General features: G+C 41.5%; 1 protein-coding gene and 1 long non-coding RNA gene across 3 annotated transcripts in view; one reads left to right on the top strand and one right to left on the bottom strand.

The window, feature by feature from the left end:
• Positions 1–22,086, top strand: part of ERCC6 (ERCC excision repair 6, chromatin remodeling factor) — a 72,373-nt gene that overhangs the window by 7,183 nt on the left and 43,104 nt on the right. For both annotated transcript variants that reach the window (XM_043925712.1, XM_043925713.1), the window contains exons 4-5: positions 1,862–1,973; positions 6,909–7,620. In XM_043925712.1, the coding sequence (XP_043781647.1) occupies positions 1,862–1,973; positions 6,909–7,620 (824 nt within the window). The remainder of the gene's footprint in view (positions 1–1,861; positions 1,974–6,908; positions 7,621–22,086) is intronic.
• LOC122708904 lies at positions 931–21,957 on the bottom strand. The gene is made up of 4 exons (XR_006345345.1): positions 21,825–21,957; positions 18,236–18,330; positions 1,854–2,057; positions 931–1,090 (listed from the first exon to the last, which is right to left on the bottom strand). It is a non-coding gene; the product is annotated as an uncharacterized LOC122708904 (long non-coding RNA).

Raw genomic sequence — 22,086 nt, 5'->3', positions numbered from 1 at the left:
GTCATTATTTAAGCTCATGTAATATTTAGGAAATAGGTATTCTGAAAAGTATTTATAAGGTGTTAAGCAAATTTACAATAGAGAATTAAATTTTATGCATTTAATTTTTTGGCTGTTTCCCTTTAACATCCTGTGTTTAAAGAGTGTTCCTAAAAATACATACACACATGTACAGGCACCTTCACAACTGAGAGAAAGTTCCCTTTTTTGACTTTTCGCCTCCTCACTCACGTACTTTCTTGGGCTCCCTTGTGTCGTTGCTTTCTTCCCCCCAGCTGAGGTTCCTCTTTGGCCCGCCAGACTCTCACGCTGGCTCATCTCATGTGGACTTGCCCTCTTTTCCTGCTCAGCTCCTGCTTCTACTGACTGTCTGCACCGTGTTTCCCGTCAGCATGGCCCTTGCCCCCCCCACACTCATGCTCACTGTCCTAAGAGGCTGACCTTAGGTGTTCAGTTGTCACTCAGCCACACCGACTGGGCCTGCACTTAGGGTTGTTGGACTTAAGGGCAGGGAACTGTCTATTACTTTTGACTTTGTGTTTATAAAGTCTGAATCATTTTTTAGAACTTATGTACACTCCATAACAACATATGGCAGGAGGTAGAAATGACTGGTTTTAATCATTTTATTACTGCCGTCCAGAGTGACTGACAGATGGCCTTGTGCTTGCAGTTGATTCAGGGCAGCGAGTAGGGTCCTCACGACGCCTGTTTGGGCTTTACCTTTGGGGGCTAGGTAGCCTTGGCTCCTCCTTTGGCTTTCCACTCACCAGTTCATGGTCTTCACCACACTGATTCCTCACTTAACTCCATAGCAGCAGCTCATAGGTCATTGCTCACAGTGGAGTGAGGCAGCCGGTGTCTCCCCAAAGCAGACAGGGGACCATCTGGCCTCTGTGGGAGCATGTGAATAGTGGGCTTCTGGTGGGTTGGGGTTTCAAAGAGCAGCGAGGACCAATACTTAGACCACTTTAGGTACTAGTCTAACTTGGTTGTCTACTCCTCTGTCTTTCTTTAGCACCTCTCTGATGTTTAGAGAGAGATTGTTCAGAGACAGGCTGTTTTAAATGAGAATTTGCTGAGAGAAAACCTGCAAGATAAAACAGAATTGCAAGTCATTACAACATGGTGTCCATAATCAGGATGTCCCCTCTCCCCACACTCACGTCTGCTGTTTAAACATTCTTGACCTTGGAAAGAAGAACCACCTACCACAGGCCTAGTGAACCGGGGCGTCCCTAGGAATGGCCACATAGCTGAGTTCTGGTGATGTTGGAGGAAGACAAAACAAAGGCGGGGGGGGGGGGGGGGGGGAGGGCAGGAAGGACAGAGTAAAAGGGTCTGTCAAAATGGATTTTGTTTTTAGAATGTTGTGATTGAGTAGTGTACTATAAAGGACAATCAGAAATATGGTAGATTATCAAGGGGGCTGACTTTTTCAACTGTTTGGACATTTATGTGTTTCTTTTCCATAGAGCCTGTTGACCTCATAGCCCTTTGGCAGCTAAGGTCAGAAACAAATGTTGTGATTTACCCAGTGTGTGATGGGGACAAGTAGAGCAGCGCCACCTCCCAAGTCAATGGAGGGTCAGTGCATGTGGAGCTTAGGTGCTTAGCCAGTAGAGGACTGTGCCACCCAGTCAGGAGGGTGGGGATGGGGTGCTGCCTGGGGGAACACGCTACTTCCTGCTAGAAAAGTAGCAGTTACTCAGATAAGTTTCTCTGTAGTAATAGTAATATATGGCCCTTGTGTTTTATTTTGATTTTGCCCTTGATTAAAGTGTTTAAAATTTTATGATGCAGCCTTTTGTATTTAATCACTTCACTGCTATTTTTTTGTATTCAACATTTACCATTTAAGGAACAACAGCTGAAGAAGATCACAGCAAAACAAAAGCGACTCCAGGCCATCCTTGGAGGAGCAGAGGTAAAAGTTGAACTAGATCATGCCAGTCTGGAGGAGGAGGATGCAGGTGAGGATCCCGGGGATGGTGTCTCTGTTCTCGAATTGCGGCCTGATAACCTCTGTCAGTGGAGGGTGTCTCTCCAGTCCCAGCCTGGGTGTTTGGACAAATACATTTAATTGCTTAGTGTCACAACAAACATAGGACATTTTATTCTCTACACCTATAGAACCTAGTCTAGCCCTAATCCTAACCCTAACCTTGGTCTACTAGTCTAACTTGTTTTTATTTTCCTTTATGTATCTTTCTTTAGCAGCTCTTTGATGTTTAGATTGAGACTGTTCAGAGAGAGAGAAACTGTGAGATGAAACGAATTAACAAGTCCTTTGGGGCTTCAGAGAATGAAAGTAAATTTTTAACTCACCCTAATAGAGGCTCCTGGTGCCCATTTAGTATTACGTTTAATAAATTAGAAATCTTAACATTTTGTATAATTAATTTCATAAAGGCACCCAACATCTTGATTGAATTATATTTTGTTGACCCAGTATCACCAGTCAACATTCATAGAATTGCTTTTCAAATCTTTTTGGGACCTATTTGAGAGGCTTTCTAACCATCAATTCTGTTGTTAAGGCATCTTAATTCAGGTTATTTAATCCATGGCCATATTGCTTATATCACTGCCCTGGATGGGTGTCTTTTGGAAAACCTTTTGGGAAGATGCATAAGCTCTGAAACAAAATGTCTTGAGTGTCAGTGTGTGTATGTGTGTTTAGAAATTGTTGGTAGCTGTTCAGTTATTTACTAGTTGAAATATGGATTTAAGCCCTTCAAGCAAATATTTTGTGCTGACTCCATTCAGTAAGACGAGAGAATTGTGAAGACTCAGTTGAAGTGATGGAAAGAAATAGTAGCTGTGCTATCAGAGTTGTCCTACGGAATCCACTGGGCCTGTGACCAGTGCTTCCTGCTGCTGAAATGCTGTATTTCTCATTGGTAAAAAACTTTTTCTTGATCTGGCTGCCTAGAACTTGCTGTTATCTTTTGCTTCCTATTATTTGTTTGGTAAAAGTCGACCCAGGGGTAATTGTTGCTTCCCCCAATCCAAAAGCTCCACTTGGCCTGTCTGTAGCAGCTGCTACTTCCCTGCCTCTCAGGAGCCATGTCTGTCTCCTGATTTTCCTTTCAGCCTTCTGACCATTTCTATTGAGTTGTTTTTGACCAGATTTTCTATGCTTATTTTAAATAATAATTACTCTTAGAATTTCTTGCTGAGCCCTCTTTTTATAATACTACGTCTCTCCAAATAATCTTACCCCTTCCCTATGGCTTCTCTGGCCACCTAGGTTCTAGTATCTTAAAGTCTGTACACTTATGGCCTTGCCCTTTTTCTGAACGCCTGTTTCCTGTTATCTCTTTCCACTGGGGCTCTAGCCAACACTTAAGACTCCTGGTCTCTCTTATCACCCTTTCTCTTCCATACTTTCTGGGGTCCCTTCCTTCTCCCTGGTGCTCTGTGCCCTGTCTGGGGAGGCAGGAGAGCAGAGTGTCTAGGCTTTATGCACCCCAGCTCTTTATTTCCCAGGTATAGACCTTGGCTACATTCTTTAACCTTCCAAGCCTGTCTTGAGATGGGCATAAGCACAGTAGACCTTCATTTCTTTGCTCCCATGCTTTCCTGAGATTTCCTTTTCCCTGCTCTCCACATAACGATCCATTTCTTAATCATTGTGAGGATTATCTGATTAAAAAATCCTTTCCTGGAATTTGGTGGGATAAACTGCAGCAGTTGGCTTTGCTCCTCTGATCCGTGATGATATGAGGTGCTTGCTATCACCTTTCCTGTTACATTCTACTGGGTAGTGTAGTAATGTAAGAAAAGAAATAAAACCATCACTATTTACGGAATGTGTGATTGGTCATATTGAAAGCCTGAAAGAATCAGTGGGTGTTCTACTGGAATTACTATGTGAATTTAGCAGTGTCATTGAACACAAGGTCCGTATAGAAAAATCAGTCATATTTCTACGTATGAGCAAAAGTAAAAAATAAAAATTTAGTAAAGATGGCAATTATAATCAAAATCAAAATACCTGGAAATAACTCTTAGTTTAAAAAAGTAGTTTTCTTTGGTGCTCTCTACATTAAAAACAGCAAAATGTCATTGAAAAATTAAGAGAAGATGAATGAGGGAGATACACCATGGTTATAGATGGGAAGATACAATATTGTAATGATGTCAGTTCTATCCTTCTCTAGTTTCAATTCAACCCCAGTATAAACTTCAGGGAGTTTTCTGAGGGAGAGGGTGTAGGGTAGGAAGAGTAGGCTGAGGTGAGTGACACCAGTAAAGTGATTCTAAAATTTATATAAAAATGCATCAGGTCAAGAAGCCACAGCAATCCTGAAGAAGAATAAAATATCCAGACCTGTTATTAAGCTATAATAATTAAGACAGTAGTGCAGTAGTGGCATAAGGGTAGACCAGTACACCAATGGGACAAAATAGAGGGTCCAGGAAACAGACCCACCCATATGTGGTCACTTGAATGTATGATATATGTCACAGTACAGTGCTGTGGAGAAGAATCATCTTTTCATTAAGTGTGCTGGGTTAATTCACATGAAGATAATGTGAAGATTGGCCCATTATATAGCGTACTAAAGTAAATTCCAGATGGATTGCAGATCTTCCAATGTGAAGGGTAAAAAAAACTTATAGTATAACATAGTAAACATTTTCATGATCTTGGGGCAAAGATTTAACAAGACACAAATATGCTCACTGTAAAGGAAAAGATTGGATAAATGAACTATGTTACAACTAAGGTCTTTGTTTGCTGAAAGAGCATTTAAGAGAATGGGAAAAAATGTTTGCAATATCTGTGTTAATGCAGGGACTTGAGTCTAGAATGTATGAAGAATTCCTAGAAATCTTTTTTATTCTTTTAAAGACCACCTGTGAGAAAAACTGGCAAAAAAAAAGAAAAGAAAAATTGGTGAAAGATTTGGACATTTTCCTTACAAGAGGCTACCTGAAAGATCAGCAAATCTGTGTAGACGTTCCCTAGTTCATTAGTCACTTGCTGCTGCTAAGTCACTTCAGTCGTGTCTGACTCTGTGCAGCCCCACAGACAGCAGCCCACCAGGCTCCCCCGACCCTGGGATTCTCCAGGCAAGAACACTGGAGTGGGTTGCCAGTTCCTTCTCCAGTGCGTGAAAGTGAAAAGTGAAAGTGAAGTCACTCAGTTGGGTCTGACTCTTTGTGACCCCATGGACTGCAGCCTACCAGGCTCCTTCGTCCTTGGGATTTTCCAGGCAAGAGTACTGGAGTGGGGTGCCATTGCCTTTTCCGCATTAGCCACTCAGGGAAATATAAATTCCAGCCCCTGAGTGGCACTACTGCACACCTGGCAGAATAGCTAAAATGGAAGGGCAAGAATATGGATCAGTTGAAACTCTGAAACACTGTTGATAAAACTTAAAATTGACGGAACCACTTTGGAAATGTTCAGTGTTGTCTACCAGAGCTTAATATACCCAAAGAATTGTATACATAGCGTTACCAAAGGATATGTACTGAAATACTTGTAGCAACGTTATTCTCAGTAGTCCAAACCTGGAAACTACCCAAACGTCCATTAGCAGTAGGATGGAAACATTGTAGTAGAGTTGTATAATAGAATACTGTACTAACAGCAGCAAGAGAATCAACAGGCTGCAACCAAATTCAACAGCAAGTATGACTCACAGGCATAATTGTGAACAAAAGAAGCCAGACCAAGCACAGACATTTCCAAGTTCAATGCCAGGTCCAGCTTATCTTTAGCGTTAACAGGTCAGTCAGTATCTTGTGGGCTAGAAGCTGGGAGACACCCTGAAAGGCGGATCTGGGGATCCTAGTAATTTATGCTTCCTGATCTGCGTGCTGGTGTATAGGTATGTGGTGGTTTAGTCGCTCAGTCGTGTCTTACTCTCGCAACCCCGTAGACTGTAACCCACCAGGCTCTTCTGTTTATGGGATTCTCCAGGCAAGAATACTGGAGTGGTTTGCTGTTTCTGTCTTCAGGTGTGTGTGGGTATATTTTTCTGAAAATTCACTGAGCTGTACACTGAGGATTTGTGCACTTTCTGATGTATGTTTTTCTTTAGTGAACATTTAATGAAAAACTGCGCGGGTGTTATTGGCCTGCAAGAGATCATAGATTTTAGAATATGGTTTCCTCCCCGTTAAGCCTTGCTTCCTTTGATATTTTGGCTATGGATAAAGTAATTTTGCTAGAGATTAATTTCAGCTGATGAAAGAGGAATGATTTCTGGGTGGTTTTCTATTAGTATAGCAGAACTTCCAATTTTAGTTCGTCCCTTTAGTCAGTTTACTTATCTGACGTGGTGCCGTCCAGTAGACATAGTTGCAGTAATGGAAATGTTGTCTGTGGTGTTCATCATGGTAGCCTTTAGCCACATGTGGCTATTGAACTCTTGAAGTGTGGCAAGTACAACTGAAAAAATGAATTCTCAATGTAAATTTAAATGGCCACGTGGTGACTATCCTGTTGAACGGAGCAGAGCCACCATTTGTGTCTAACCTATTTAGGTGCATGCTGATTGTTTAGATTTCTGTTTTCAGTTCTGCTGTCTCTTGAATTTAAGTCCCTCTCAATGCTGGTGTTAGCAGTGATGTGCAAACTTGGGAGATTGCTTCTTCAAGGACTACTCTTTACTTGATAAGGAAACATGGCAAAATTTCTCTCTGTATGTTACATATGACTGGGTCTGTCTTTGGATGCCCAGAAAGCATATTTATAATGCAGTATTTTGGGAAAAGTTACTGAGAAGTGACCTTTTTGAATAGGAGTATATTAAATTTCACTGTTCTTTATATATAGTATAGTACATCAGTGGTTTTTTTTTTTTTTTGTATCTATGTGTTGAGTAGCACACATGTCTGTTCTGGAAAGTTTTATGTTAGTACCCAATGCATTGTCATCCCTTTTTCAGAAGCGGAGCCATCCTGCCTTGGCAGCATGCTCATGCCTGCTCAGGAGACCGCTTGGGAAGAGCTCGTCCGCACTGGCCAGATGACACCTTTTGGTACCAAGATCGCTCAGAAGCAGGAGAAAAAACCCAGAAAACTAATGCTCAATGAAGCGTCAGGCTTTGAAAAGTATTTGGCAGATCAAGCGAAACTGTCCTTTGAAAGAAAGAAGCAAGCTTGTAATAAAAGAGCAGCTAAAAAAGCTGCAGCCTCGGCCACTCCTGAGCTGAGCTCAACGCTCTGTGAAAACAAATCAGACGAGAGAGGCAAAGTTCTATCGAAAACAGATAAACGCCTGAAAAAAAAAATCAAGAAACTCCAGAAGAGGGCTCTTCAGCTCCAGGGGCAGGTGGGATCGCTAAAGGGAAAGAAACCCTGGGATTGTGATGTGAGACCAAAGGCAGAGGGGGACTCTGAGGGTGAAGACTCTGAGTACTTGCCCACGGAGGAGGAGCTGGAGGAGGCAGTGGGTGCCGACCTGCCCGGGGAAAGTACTGGCTGGGAGCAGAGGCTGGTGCTCAGTCGCCGGAAACGGCAGAAGAAAGTCACTGTGCAGGAGATCGATGATGACTTTTTTCCAAGTTCTGGGGAAGAGGCTGAAGCCACGGGAGGAGGTCGGAAGGTAGTGAGATGCCGAGATGATGGAGATGAAGATTATTATAAGCAACGATTAAGGTCAGTCCACAGGGGCTGTGTTTTATTGTAGGTGACAGGTTTATTAATAAGAGTTCTGGTCTAGCTTAGTGTGTTAGACCCCTATTCATCCAAAGATTGGACATCCTGCAGCCTGAGCCCAATAGAACCATCAGTTCAGTTCAGTCACTTAGTCGTGTCCGACTGTTTGCAACCCCATGGACCACAGCACGCCAGGCTTCCCTGTCCATCACCAACTCCCAGAGTTTACCTAAACTCATGTCCATTGAGTCGGTGATAGAATCATCAGAGCCCCTGAATCCTCAGTGGAGCTGACCCAAGATGCTTCTACTTCTGGGTCATTCAGATTTGGGGGCAAGTCTAAGAAGAAAAGCTTAAGGGGAAGGCTGGGTCAAGAGGCATGCAAAGGAATAAAGCAGGAGCTGTGTGCCTTCCTTTGGAGAGTGGGTGCCTTGCCATAAGGCTGGGGAGGAGGAGGAGGTTGGCTTGTGTGGTGTATGCTGGGTGGAGATAATTTCAGGAGTACGTGTGTGCATGCTAAGTCGCTTCAGTCATGTCCGACTCTGTACAGCCCTGTGGACTGTAGCCCACCAGGCTCCTCTGTGCATGGGATTCTCCAGGCAAGAATAGTGGAGTGGGTTGCCATGCCCTCCTCCAGGGGATCTTCCCAACCCAGGGATCAAATCTGTGTCTCTTATGTCTCCCGCACTGGCAGGTGGGTTCTTTATCACTAGCGCCCCCAGGAAGCCCAGAGAGCCGAAGTTTAAGTTTTAGTGTATGAAAGAATAAGATTGCTTTCCTAAATGCCTCCTTCCTTGTCTTAAAAAAGTAGTTGTTTAAAGAATTTAAACCTTCCAGTGCCAGAAATGGGCTTCGAATGTCCAAGATACCCTTCCCACTGTCTTTTCTTTGTGTTTGCTAGAGACTAACTTTGGCTTCTTATTTCCATGATTTTGTCAGTATCTGGTGTAAGTAAGATAAAAGGAAGGTGAATACATTCGTTTGTGGAGTCAGCGTTGCCTGTTCACATGTTTTCTGTGAACCATGAAAACCAGTGTGTACCCTGCAGTGTCCACTGTGTCTCACGGAACAGTATGCTGCGTGACTCAAGCCTCAGCCTTTAGCTTGCTGAGAGCACTGAGAAGCTCAAGGGGATGTGAGAATCTGCTTAACAGATTACTTTTTTTTTTTTTTTCAGATTACTTTTTAAATATTTGCTCCCAGGATATTTTTTCCCCAATCCTCAACAGTTTTTTCTTTTTTTCTCAGTGTAGTTTATTGTAATTTTGTAGCTTCCCACTAACCTTTGAGAATGAAGATTGACCTGATATTCTTTTCTTCTTGTTTAGAACTACTGACATTCTCCATCCACATTGCCACATATGTTCGCTACCTAACCTTTTAGAAGTAGATGGAGCATAGTTATTTTCATAAATGATTTGAGTACCTGCAACCTAGATCCAGGTCTTTAAGAGAGCCCTTACACTCAACACTGCAGTAATACCTTACTTGGCAAGACAGGGTTGAGGAGTGGCTTAGTATTTGTCATTTCTTATTGCAACTTTAAAGTTACTTGGCACGTTCCATATCTGTAAAGTTGTTTGAGGGGTATTACTCAATACTCTTGAACAGTGAGCAGCATATTTTTTCCTTGACTGCTGTAGAGAATTAATAAAAGTGTTAATCTCACCATATTGATTGTAAGTGGAATGAATATTCTTGCCATTAAATTGAGTCAATATTAAATGTATTTTAAGTATATCGGTATTTTGATCAAGAGCAGTTTGTTTTGATTGAATTTTAAATATAGATTTAAATTCATGGCAATAAGTTTTTCTTAATAATGTTAAGATTGTAAAACTGTTATATCCAAAGCCATATCAGAAGTCAGTTTTTGCTCAAGTTACAGTAGAATCTCCAATGAGTTTCAGAAATATCAATAACTCTAATTGCCACCAAAATACTATAGCTCTTAAAATTTTATAGCTACAGTTATTAAGGCAGATAATTGTTAAACTGCAGATATCCACATTAAAATGTTTATATTGCATCTCCCTTGGTACTCTTTGGATTGGGGAATGTTAAAAGAAACTAAAGTGCTCAGGATTGAAAAGCATATTAAGGATATTTTAAAACTGCCAGTCACTCTATATTTTGTTGTTTCTTGTTGTTGATCTTTGTAGACAGATTGAAATTGTAATGGTAACCCCTTGAGTGAAGAAAAAGATTAGGATTTCTTATCTTATTAATAGTATGGTTTGATGATTGATGATTAGAATAAAGCCCCATATAGTTTACAAGGGGCTTCCCTGGTGTCTCAGTGGTAAAGGATCCGCGGGAAGTGCAGGTTCCATCCTTGGGTTGGGCAGATCCCCTGGAGAGGAAAACGGCAATGCACTCCAGTATTCTTGCCAGGAGAACCCCATGGACAGAGAATGCTACGGTCTGTGGGGACTGCAAAGTGTAGGACATGACCTAGCAACTGAACAACAGCAGCAACTAGTTTACAACATAGAAAATGAGTTTCTCCTAATGGTTAGAATTTAGAAATATATATCCAGGGCAGGTACCTTTTGAACTCAAATATGTGTTAAATTATACATATTTATATAACAGGGCTTAAATTATAGCCATGCTAATTACAGTGTTGTTTTGAACTCTTAGAAGTAAAAGTGGATGATTCCTAGACATCTCACCTGCTTAGTTCTCTCAAGTTGAGAGTCTTATGTGTTTCATTAGCCCTAGGTTAGTCCTAACTAGGTATTTTTGATTTTAGTTGATGTTCAGCAGGAATACCCTGTCAGACCTTTACTACAGCTTAACATTTTCTGGATCTAGGTAATAGCACTTACAATCCTACTTTCTCTGACTTAGCCCAAGATTTCAGGTCAGTCTTGGAAGTTTTAACCATCTTTTACACTGTATATTTTGCCTTTTCCACATTTTTATCCTGCTTTCTTCTCTGTCCTATTGCATTTGCAGGCTTTCCCCTCAATGGTGTTCCCTGATTTTCTTTTTTTTTTTTCCCTGATTTTCATAGCTCTGGTTATGTACCATGATGAATGGGCCACTTCTTAGAAGCAATTATTCTGTTGGTTCTTACTCATGTCAGTGCTAACAGATCTTACAAAGCATCCATAATTTTTTATTTTAATTTTGTGGTAGTCAAGTTTCCATTAGGGTATGGCTCTCAGTTGTGAAGTCTTCCGTAAAATCCATTGCTTTAGGATCTGGGATCTTCCAGGGCCAGGCACTTAATAGAAATAAGACACATTCGGTGTTGGGTGATATGTGCCCAGGTTGAGTCCAGAGTGGCCTGGAAGACCACACGTTTCATGCACGCACCTTTCCCTGCCAGATGACCAGTCCTGCTTCCCTCAGTGTAGTTGGTTCATTTCCCAGTTGAGATATGAGCGCAACTCCATTGCTTCATCTTTATTCTCACTGCATGAATGCCCGGCTCCGTTCCTGCGAGGAATCTGCAGTCTTTTAGGGGACAAGGGCACACATGGGACCTACCAGGGTGAAGAGTGTAATGAAATCAGGTGGAGGTGCTTTAAGCAAGATTTTGTGGAGAAGGTTGGTCCCAGCACTGGGCCTGGTCTGTGGAGTGGTTCAGATATGTTGATATGAACCTGAGGATGCAGGTTAAAGCACTTGCCACATTTACCCTCAAACTTCAGGGCATCATTGAAAAGGAAAGTACTTGATTTGCTTTTGGGGGCACATTATTTCTGCAGGGGAAGTCCCTCATTCCAGTCTTTGATCCTATGCATATATTTCTGTCACATGTTATATATAACTTGTAATATGTAACTTTATAACACATGTTATATATAACATGTAATATATAACTTTATCTTGGCCTTTTCAAGTTTATCAACTTGCCCATGATCTAAGAGCTGGGGTTTGAAGCCAGGACTTGGAGTTGGGTGCGATGGGCAATATCTGTATATGGCCACACGGTGGTGCCAAGAATCAGGACAAAGCCACCCCTGCCTCCCAAGACTGGAAACCAAACCCAGGTCAGTCGGATGAAGATTTGGGGAGGTTGCTGGGATGTCTGGAAAGCTTGACAGGTCTGATGTGGATGGGGATAGAATTTTCCTCATGGTGTGGTATAACCCGAATCTGGAGTCATGGTGCCCATTGGTAAAACTGGTTTCTGATACATTTTTAATCTTAAAGGTTTTTCTTTTATCACATTTTAAACTTTATTTTAGTGTGAATAGCTTGGAGTTAAAAAGTCAGATGACTCCATTCATTGTGTAAATCTTACAGAATATCTGAAGCCTCCACACGGCTAAATTGTCTGGGTAAATGGTGTCTTCATCACCCCTCCCTTGAGCACTGTGGCTTCTGTGGTAGGGGTGAGTTGGACCCCTGTTGGGAGGGTTTGGCTGTATACATGCCTAGTTCTAGAAGGGGAGGGCTGTTGTTATTTTCAGATGCCAAGAGGAGTCAAGTCCAGGAGGATAAACATTGAAAAAGTCTCTTGGATTTGAAATTTGGAGGTCTGAGCAAGGTGGGCATCCATGAGGGAGGGAGGAGGTTGTATGAGAACTAGGATAACTGACATTAGTAAATGCGTACCACTTGGCAGTGCTTCAGTCTCTGTGGGTCCAGTGGTTTAGTCCTCACGGCCCCATAGGAGACAGGATCCTGAGCCGAGAAAGCTGAGGTCTTTTGCCCAGGGTAGCAGCGAGTGAGAAGGCTGGGGCTGGGGTGGAGCTGAAGGTGGTTTGGGTCAGGAGGGAGGGGTCTGTCAGCATGGACTGGTGCCGTGGACCCAGAAGAGCATGGCCTCAGTGATCAGGTTCTCCCATCACTTGATGAGGACAAGCTCACACTTCTGCAGGTCCCAGCCCTGGCTAGAAATGGTGCTGAAGGCTGTGCCTCCCACGCTCCCAGCTGCTCTGTCTCCGTTTTATTGTCTTCACAGAGCCTCTTCCTCTTGTCTAGAGTCAATCCCTTTGCATTGTGATTGTACCATGTTTATCCTTCAATTAGACTTCTGTTTGTACTGCACTGAAATTCAGGTCACAGTTAGGCAAAGGCCAAATTACATTGTAGAGCCTGATTTGCTTGTGCCTTAAAAACAAAGCAAGCAAGCAAACAAACAAAAAATACCCCAAATCATTTGATCTCTAAAAATCTGAATTTGGTTAAAATTTAATCTAGATTTAACCCAGAAACTATAATTATTTATTGACAGTTCTTGTCATCAGTTTCTGGGAGTTAATTGCTTTCTTAAGAAATAAACATATATATATTTTTTCCTTTTTCTTTTCTTGTAGTAATCTGTATTTTAAAGAGAGAAGAAAAAGTTAACTCCCTAAAGGAGGTTTCATAGAGAGCATCTTGGCTTCTTTTAAATGACGAAGCTAAGACACAAATGAAGACTAATTCTGCTTCGTGCTACGCACACACCTCTCATCCTCAGCTCCAGTGCATAATTGTCTGCATCAGTCTTAATTTACTCTGTGAGATCTGGACTCCTAACTGAGGGTATTTCATCTGCTCAGATGTGCCAATTAAGTCCACCCAGATAGACCATAAAAAGGCAGATAAGAAAAGTAAAACACTGAGTATCTCAATTTAGCAAATTAGACTAATCTGTGAGGGATTCTTAGCTGTCTGAAATAGAAAACCTATTGCACCACAGAAATGCAAACTATATTAAATACCCAGCTTGGTGCCTTGAATATATTTTTAAAAATCAAATTGTCCTCACTGTGCTTCTGTTGTAGAATTTCTTTCATGGATATTGCAATTGTGGAGAATGATCCTGATATTGAAATTTCACTCTACATTAGGAATGATTTAACTGTATGATGTGTGACTTTCCCCTCACAATCACTACAGATCTTAGTGGCCCTTGCAACTTAAAACTGAAAACAGAGCAATAAGGTCAGTTGTAAATTTCAAGCAGCAAAATATGTGACTTCCTTGGAAATTTTGGAGAGGGCATATTCATTTTATTAATTTATGATCTCAGCCTCCTAGTATTTGACAATTCCCATTAAGAGGTATAGTTTGCTTTTTCTCTAGGTTGGTATAGGCATTTGAGTATAGGCAATACAGATTGAAGGTTTGTGACACCTGCCTTAAGCAAGTCTATCATTGCCATTTTTCCAGTAGCATTTGCTCGCTTCATATCTTTGTGTCACATTTTTAATTCTCACAGTATATCAGACTTTTATTATTGTATTTGTTGTGGTGATCTATGATCAGTGATCTTTGATGTTACTATTGCAAACAGGTTGACTCTTTAAAGGCTCAGATGATGGTTAACAGTTTTTTAACTAACCATTTTTTAATTAGGGTATGTACATTGCTTTTTTAGACATAATGCTATTGCATACTTACTGGACTGCAGTATAATGTAAACATAACTTGTATATGTACTGGGAAACCACAGAATTCATATGTCTTGCTTTATTGCAATATTTGCTTTGTTGTGGTCTGGAACTGAACCTGTGATATCTCCAAGGTGTGCCTGTGTATTGTTTTGTCTGGTATTAAGTATATTATGTGTTTTTTCTTGACGAGATCTCTAGTCTTTCCCATTCTATTGTTTTCCTCTATTTCTTTGCATTGATCACTGAGGAAGGCTTTCTTATCTCTTCTTGCCATTCTTTGAAACTCTGCATTCAAATATGTATATCTTTCTTTTCCTCCTTTGCCTTTAGCATCTCTTCTTCTCTCAGCTATTTGTAAGACCTCCTCAGACAACGATTTTGCGTTGTTGCATTTCTTTTTCTTGGGGATAGTCTTGATCACTACCTCCTGTACAATGTCACAAACCTCCATCCATATTCTTCAGGCATGGACTAGAGATCTCTTCAAGAAAATTAGAGATACCAAGGGAACATTTCATGCAAAGATGGGCACAATGAAGGACAGAAATGGTATGGACGTAGCAGAAGCAGAAGATACTAAGAAGAGGTGACAAGAATACACAGAAGAACTATACAAAAAAAGATCTTCATGACCCAGATAACCATGATGGTGTGATCACTCACCTAGAGCCAAACATCCTGGAATGCAAAGTCAAGTGGACCTTAGGAAACATCACTATGAACAAAGTTAGTGGACGTGATGGAATTCCAGTTGAGCTATTTCAGATCCTAAAAGATGATGCTGTAAAAGTGCTGCACTCAATATGCCAGCAAATTTGGAAAACTCAGCAGTAGCCACAGGAATGGAAAAGGTCAGTTTTCATTCTGATTCCAAGGAAAGGCAATGCCAAAGAATTTTCAAACTGTATGCAGGTCAAGAAGCAACAGTTAGAACTGGACATGGAACAACAGACTGGTTCCAAATTGGGAAAGGAATATGTCAAGGCTGTATATTGTCACCCTGCTTATTTAACTTATATGCAGGGTACATCATGCGAAATGCCGGGCTGGATGAAGCACAAGATGGAATCAAGATTGCCAGGAGAAACATCACTAACCTCAGATATGCGGATGACACCACCCTTATGGCAGAAAGTGAAGAACTAAAGAGCCTCTTGATGAAAGTGAAAGAGGAGAGTGAAGAAGTTGGCTTAAAGCTCAACATTCAGAAAACTAAGATCATGGCATCTGGTCCCATCATTTCATGGCAAATAGATGGGGAAACAATGGAAACAGGGAGAGACTTTTATTTTCTTGGGCTCCAAAATCACTGCAGATGGTGACTGCAGCCATGAAATTAAAAGACGCTTGCTCTTTGGAAGAGCAACCAACCTAGGCAGTGTATTAGAAAGCAGAGACATTACTTTGCCAACAGAGGTCCATCTAGTGAAAGCTAGTAGTCATGTATGGATGTGAGAGTTGGATTATAAAGAAAGCTGAGCACCGAGGAATTGATGCTTTTGAACTGTGGTGTTGGAGAAGACTCTTGAGAGTCCCTTGGACTCCAAGGAGATCCAACCAGTCCATCCTAAAGGAAATTAGTCCTGAATATTCATTGGAAGGACTGATGCTAAAGCAGAAACTCCAATACTTTGGCCACCTGATGTGAAGAACTGACTCATTTGAAAAGATCCTGATGCTGGGAAAGATTGAAGGGAGGAGGAGAAGGGGATGACAGAGGATGAGATGGTTGGATGGCATCACCAACTCGATGAACATGAGTTTGAGTAGACTCCGGGAGTTGATGATGGACAGGGGATCCTGGCATGCTGCAGTCCAAGGGGTCACAGAGTTGGACACGACTGAGTGACTTAACTGAACTAATGTGTTTTTTCAGCCCAGATTATCTGTAATCAGAGGAACTGTTAAACTGATTTCACTGTTACTTGGATAAGTTAGCAGGTGTCCAGTGAAGAGTGAGTTTTGACCCAATCTGCACAGCAGCATGGTGTGGAGGGAATCATGTTATTGTACAAACAATGGCCATCTTTCCTTTCCTTAGACTTTCACACTGATGTTTCTTGAGACAAATTTGAATTGACGTTTTAGAGTTTAGTTTGTTCTTGTACAAGTGTTTTCATTGTAGAGCATTTAGAGAGATGATTATTGACCTTTTTGGCTGCTGCTATGAGAAAAAGGGTGATTTTTTTGCAAGTCTGAAAATGTTTTTGAAACTCAAGGTTATGTAACAGGAGCACAGACTCCAGGTTAGAACCTTCACATTGGTGATCTTGAGCAGGCTGCTTTACCTGTCCCTGCCTACCTTTCTTTAATTAAGAAAGAGATTAAGAATAGTATCTGTCTATAGAGTTGTAAGGATAAAATTATTTAATACATGTAAATACTTAAAGCAGTACCCAGCACGCTTAATCAGTTACTCTTAGTTGTCGTTATTAGGGTGTTTCCTGCCTCTAAATTTAAAAAATATATTATGTATTAAAACATAATATGTATGTATATATAATTTCAAAACATAGCTTGTCCACAGCTAGGGGGGCATTTTGGTTGTTGTTCAGTCGCTAATTTGTGTCCAACTCTTTGTGACCCAGTGGACTGTAGCACACCAGGCTTCCTTATATCCCAGAGTTTGCTCAAACTCATGTCCTTTGAATTGATGATGCCATCCAACCCATCCTCTGTCGCCGCCTTCTCCTCCTGCCCTCAATCTTTTCCAGCATCAGGGTCTTTTCCAGAGTTGTCTCTTCACATCATGTGGCCAAAGTATTGGAGCTTCAGCTTCAGCCCTTCCAGTGAATGTTCAAGGTTGGATTTCTTTTAGGATATATGGCATAGTGGGTGCAGATCACAGGCCATGGGGTCAGAATGCCTAAGTCTTACCAAGTAGCTATAAGGTCTTGTGTATCTCCACATCTGTAAATGACAGTACCTTCTTCAAGGGTGATGTTAGGATTACAAAAGGTAATACACCTGAGACATTTGGCAGATATCAGACACTCAACAAAAATTAGCTAGTCTTGTTATTTGTATGTCCACTAGGTAAAGCATTTTCTAGTAAGATTTCATCAAGCCAGTAAGAGGGTCTGTGAGAGTCATGAGGAAGAGCTTATGTAAATATCTATGTGTATGAAGAGAGAACGTTTTTCCAGGGTAAAAAGCACTTTTAACAGTTGTACTTAATATGCATTGCCAACTCATACTGCATATGCTCTTATAAACTTAGTTTTGTTTAATGTTAGGCTTTTTTACCTTTCATATATTATATTCTTATTAATATGACTGTGTCCACTTAGTGATAAAATATCTATATAAGTACATTATTAACAGTTGGGGAGAAATAAAAAATTATTTCTCCTTGGAACACACTAGGGGGCACTAGACATCTGCTCAGGGGGCATTCTTCTAACCAATAGCCTACTCATTGGTTCTGAGTGTGGGTGGGTCAAGATTACACTGGTTCTTTAGTTTTCTCTGTTCAGAGGTCAGTGTTCCAGATCCTTCTCTTGTGCCTTGTAAAGCTTGGTTTTCTGCATCTTTGCTGCACTCAGTGAGTGCTCAGAGTGACCATGATAATCTTCATCTTGGCTGATAGTACAGGCACAGTAGCGTGATGACCTTCTAGACTTCGTACACTTAACTCCTGCCCACCTTAGATTGCAGTTCCACAGTGTCTTGACATTTGTTACTGTTCACATTTAACCTACAATTAATTCAGATTTCTCAGTTTTGCATTTTTGTGTAATCTGCCAATAATTGTGATATAGTATCTGACATGTATGCAGTATTAAAAATAGTTTCCAAAGCATATAGTAAACATATTACTTCATTTAATCCTATAAGGACCTATTATTTGGCTCATTTTGTGGTCGAGGAGACAAATGCAGTGTTGTTAAATGGTATTTCTGAAGTTCAGACCTCCCCTTACTAGTTATAGACCTGTAATGTAGCTCTCTGGCTACATCCAGTATCTCCTTCTCAGTGGGTAGCTTACATTTGTGTTTTTTGCTGGTTCTGCTCTGGTAGCTGCCACTGGAGTCTGAGGGACTGGAGGAGTTAGAAAACCTCCCAGTGAGTAACACATTCACCTCATTTTGTTGGGTTGCAGCTGTGACTATTATATGTATGGATTAAAGAAAAGATGAAAGTGGGAACACTAGAAACATTATTTCCTTTCTGGTAATGTAAATATAGATTAGGGCTATGTAAACTTCTTTTTTCCTCTGCTAAGAGATTAATCCTTTCATAAAAAGTTGCATCTTTGGCCCAGCCTTTCCCACCTGGTCCTTGGGAGCCTTGGACCCAAACTCAGGACTCCTTATTTTCTTCCCATCAGCTGGTGTGCAAAAACCAGTCCTGTTGCAAAGTGAATCCCCTAGGAAACCCAGAAAAACAGAAATGAGGAATTGAAAACAACTTACAAAATTTTTGTCATTCAATGTAATGAGCTTACTCTCCTCTTTTTTTTTCCCCTCCTTATAAAATTCTAAATTAAACATCTCTGACTTTGCAGTTGCTCTTGGCCAAGCCTCATTCTTTGCAGTGGACCCAGCCATGTTTATGCAGTGGCTACAGCCCAGAGTAGTATTTCAGAGTCATGCATGTAGAAGGGGCAGGAAGTGCGGCAAGAGGCAGACCTAAAGGAGCTAGAACAGGACGTTTCTTGAACCATTTCTGAGGGACGTATTTTATGACCATTTTCAAGCCATGGTTCTCTGCCCGTGGGTCCTCCTCACCCAATTCTGAACCCTGTTGATTCATTCCTTTAGCATTTATCAAGCCTCTGGTGAAGTGGGCATTATACTAGTCTTTAAAGATATGAAAATGACTGAGACCATCTCTGACCTCAGGTGGCTCCCTGTCTAACAGGGGAGACAGATACAGATTTCAAAAGATGCTCACACTCTGGTAGTGGAGACATCAGGTGTGCCCAAGGTGCGTGGTGTTAGGAAGGCACCTGGAGGACGGGACATCTAACTGGCTGGTTGCACAAGACTTCTTCCAGAGGTGCTGCTCGGGCTGAGGTCTGAAGGGTCCCCAGGCACGTGAATGAATGTGTGTGTTGCGGGAGGGAGGTTGGGGACAGTACAGGGCATGCAGATGAGTGGGCTCCAAGTTTCGGCATGGTGGCAGCTGACTGTGTTCTGCTCTGGCATTTTGAACGTCCTTGAGATGCTGGAAATTCTCCTTCGAAAAGAAATTAACTTCTCAGATGTATTCTCAGGGTTCCATCAACAAGACATGCCGGTAGGTTACAACTGAAGGACATACTGTTCCTGTGCAGTTCAGCTGGTTGTGCAGCGTTGCTGCCTGTTGGGCCCTGGGTCCGAGCCGCTGCTGACAGATCGTTATTGCAGTATCAGCCCCAGGGCCCCCAGCCTGGGCCAGGTTCTCACTCCTGCACGAATGCGGCGAAGCCAAGGAGCATTTGCCCTGCCTGCATCTGATTGGAATTGTAAGTTTATGTTTATTACTGGGTTCTCTTCTAAGTAGCTGCCAGCAGCGTCAGCAGTGGGCTGACTACGGCGATCGCGTGGGGAGCTGGAAACCCTGCCAGAGAACACCAGGCCCGCTTGGTTTTATGTGGCTGCAGCTGTGACTCTTACATGTGTGACTCTTTTAAAACGAGGGGCTAGAAAACATGCAAAGTGATTTCTTTTTCAAAAATGTAAATATTGGACTATTTACTGCCCCGTTCTACTTTTAAAATCCATCATCTAGCTTATTTATTGAAATAATTGAATTGAGACATTTCTGAGGCCATTTTTAAGATTTCAGATCTCTAGGTCCAGATCTTAATTTTGACTCACTCCCAACCATTTTTAGGTTAATCTGTAGTTAATCTTGTTGTTACTATCATATAAAAAGGTGGCCATACTTCATGACAATTTACTATTTACAAATCTGTTATTGAACTTCTAAATTGACATTTTCCAGCAGATATCTTCTGATGGCTAAGTGTCTTTACTCATGGTGATCGTGCTCATCACAGTCATTTACTGAGCATCCGTTTGACAGATTGTCATCATTTTTGAACAGATGTACCTGTTCCAGAATCTGGTCACGTGTTCGTGCTGCGTTGTCTTCTCACGTGCAGATTGTGTTGAACTGTGTTTTGCTTCTGTTTATTCCGCTGTAAATGAGCATTGTGACAGTTCTCTCAGGGTTGTGTGAGGTTTTAGTAAGTACATATGATTATGTATAATACATTAATTCATTGAGCACCTATTATATTCTTATCTTATTTATATGTGGCACCACATTTAATCCTCCCTCAAATCCAGTGACATAGATGGCATTCTTTGCTAAAGAGGTTAAGTTGCTTGCTGAGGGCTGAAGTGGTAATACATGGCAGTAGGATTTGATTCTGGACCATCTGAGTCTGAGGGTTTGGGCCTGTGCTCATTGGGCATACGTCAGACCCGCTTTATTTGCAACACGGAAGCCCCTTTTATACCTGAAGACTGGGCAGGCCACTCAGCCTGCCAGCCTGCAGGACCAGCGAGTTAACCACACTGAAGAGAGCAGTTTTAGACCCTGTTGGCATCTGAGATGGGAAGACATCTGTTTCTGTCAGCGTGGAGGTGAATCTGGCTCTCCTCTACCCCACTAGCGTGCCACGTGGTCCTTCTTGCTGACCAACACTTGGTGCTGCCCGCGTTCGCGGCGCTGGTTAGACGGTCAGGTCTCTTGGTTTTTTGCCACATGAGGAATTACTGCTCTATATACCAGGAGAATCTCGTAGCTGGAGCCACACGTGCATGTGGTTTTATAACGCTGGTATTTTCTGTCTTTAATATGTGCATACGATTCTACTGGGGCAATTTGTCTTCACAACGATACAAATACTTGTAGGCAATAATGATTTTTTTCCCCACCGCCTTTAGTCATCTGTTAGCCAAACTGGATAAATGTTTGTCTCTTTTCATCTTTCTTTATGAAGCAGAAGGCACTGGAATGCAATCATTCTGTAGTGGCTTATGCGGTTTCCTAGGTGCTGTGTGTTCTGTGGCAACATGATGCCTATATATTTCAGAGAGGAAAGAGTGAGAGGGAGGAAGCTGAAACTCTGTTGAAGCAGCACGATGTGGTGGGAAATTTAATAGCCACAAAGATGAACTGGCTAGGTCTAAGGAAGTAGCTATCATTTGTCAGTGAAGTTTAAGGTGTGAAACTCTTGGATGCAGAATATTCAGTGACCTTGCTGTGCAGAACTTATAAAGCCAGTGTCTTCTGGTGCTTTTCTTTTTCTTCCTGTAAATTATTTTTGAGTAGATGCAAAATGAAGTATTTTTAAGTGGCTGTGATTTTTTTTTTTAAGTTTTTGTGATTTTTTTTCTCAAAATTTATATTATCCGCAAATTTGCTAAAAAGAAATTTATTATGCAGATGTTTGGTTCTGAGCTCTGATTTTAAGAATTTGGGTACTGAGGGCTATCTCATTATCTGAAATTGCTTGCTTGCTAAATTTCAGATAATGAAAATCAGATATGTGTGTGTGTATATATATATATATATATATATCAGGAAAATGGATATACATCATTTTAGTTTCTAAGTTCTAATTGTAAGGGATACTTTTATATCAGAATTTCTCAGCCTGGCACTGTTGATATTTGAGGCTGGATAATATTTTGTTGTAGAGGACTATCTTGGACATTGTAGGATGTTTAACAGCATCCTGGCCTCTACCTGCTAAATGCTAGTAGTATGTCTCCCCGCCCCCCAGCACTTGGAACAACCAGATTGTCTCCATTGTCAAGTTATCCTGGGGTGGGGATGGGGGTCACCCTCAGAGGATGCCCAGGTTGCCCCCCCCCCCCCCCCCCCCCCCCGTTGAGAACCACTACTATATACCATTGTGCTTACCTGAATTTGTAGATAATGTGCAACTCAGAAGAGGAGCTAAGACTGTTAGAGCCATTTAGAGGTACTTCCTGAATTGCGTGGTGATGACTTTTAAGAAAGAAAAATACTAATTGAAGAGAGGAAGAGATTGCCTTTAGAGGTTAGGCACAAAAAGGCCAGTAAAATTTTCCCCAAAAAAAAAACACTGTCACATATTAAACTTCATGGTTATGTGATGGCTTTTTTCTTAGGCTTGGCCTTGTACTGCCTTTTCCGTTGTCTC

This window comes from Cervus elaphus, chromosome 15 (genome assembly GCF_910594005.1).
Source record: "Cervus elaphus chromosome 15, mCerEla1.1, whole genome shotgun sequence".
Lineage (NCBI taxonomy): Eukaryota > Metazoa > Chordata > Mammalia > Artiodactyla > Cervidae > Cervus > Cervus elaphus.
The sequence above is the reverse complement of the archived record's forward strand: the minus strand, read 5'-3'. Positions and strand labels throughout refer to the sequence as shown.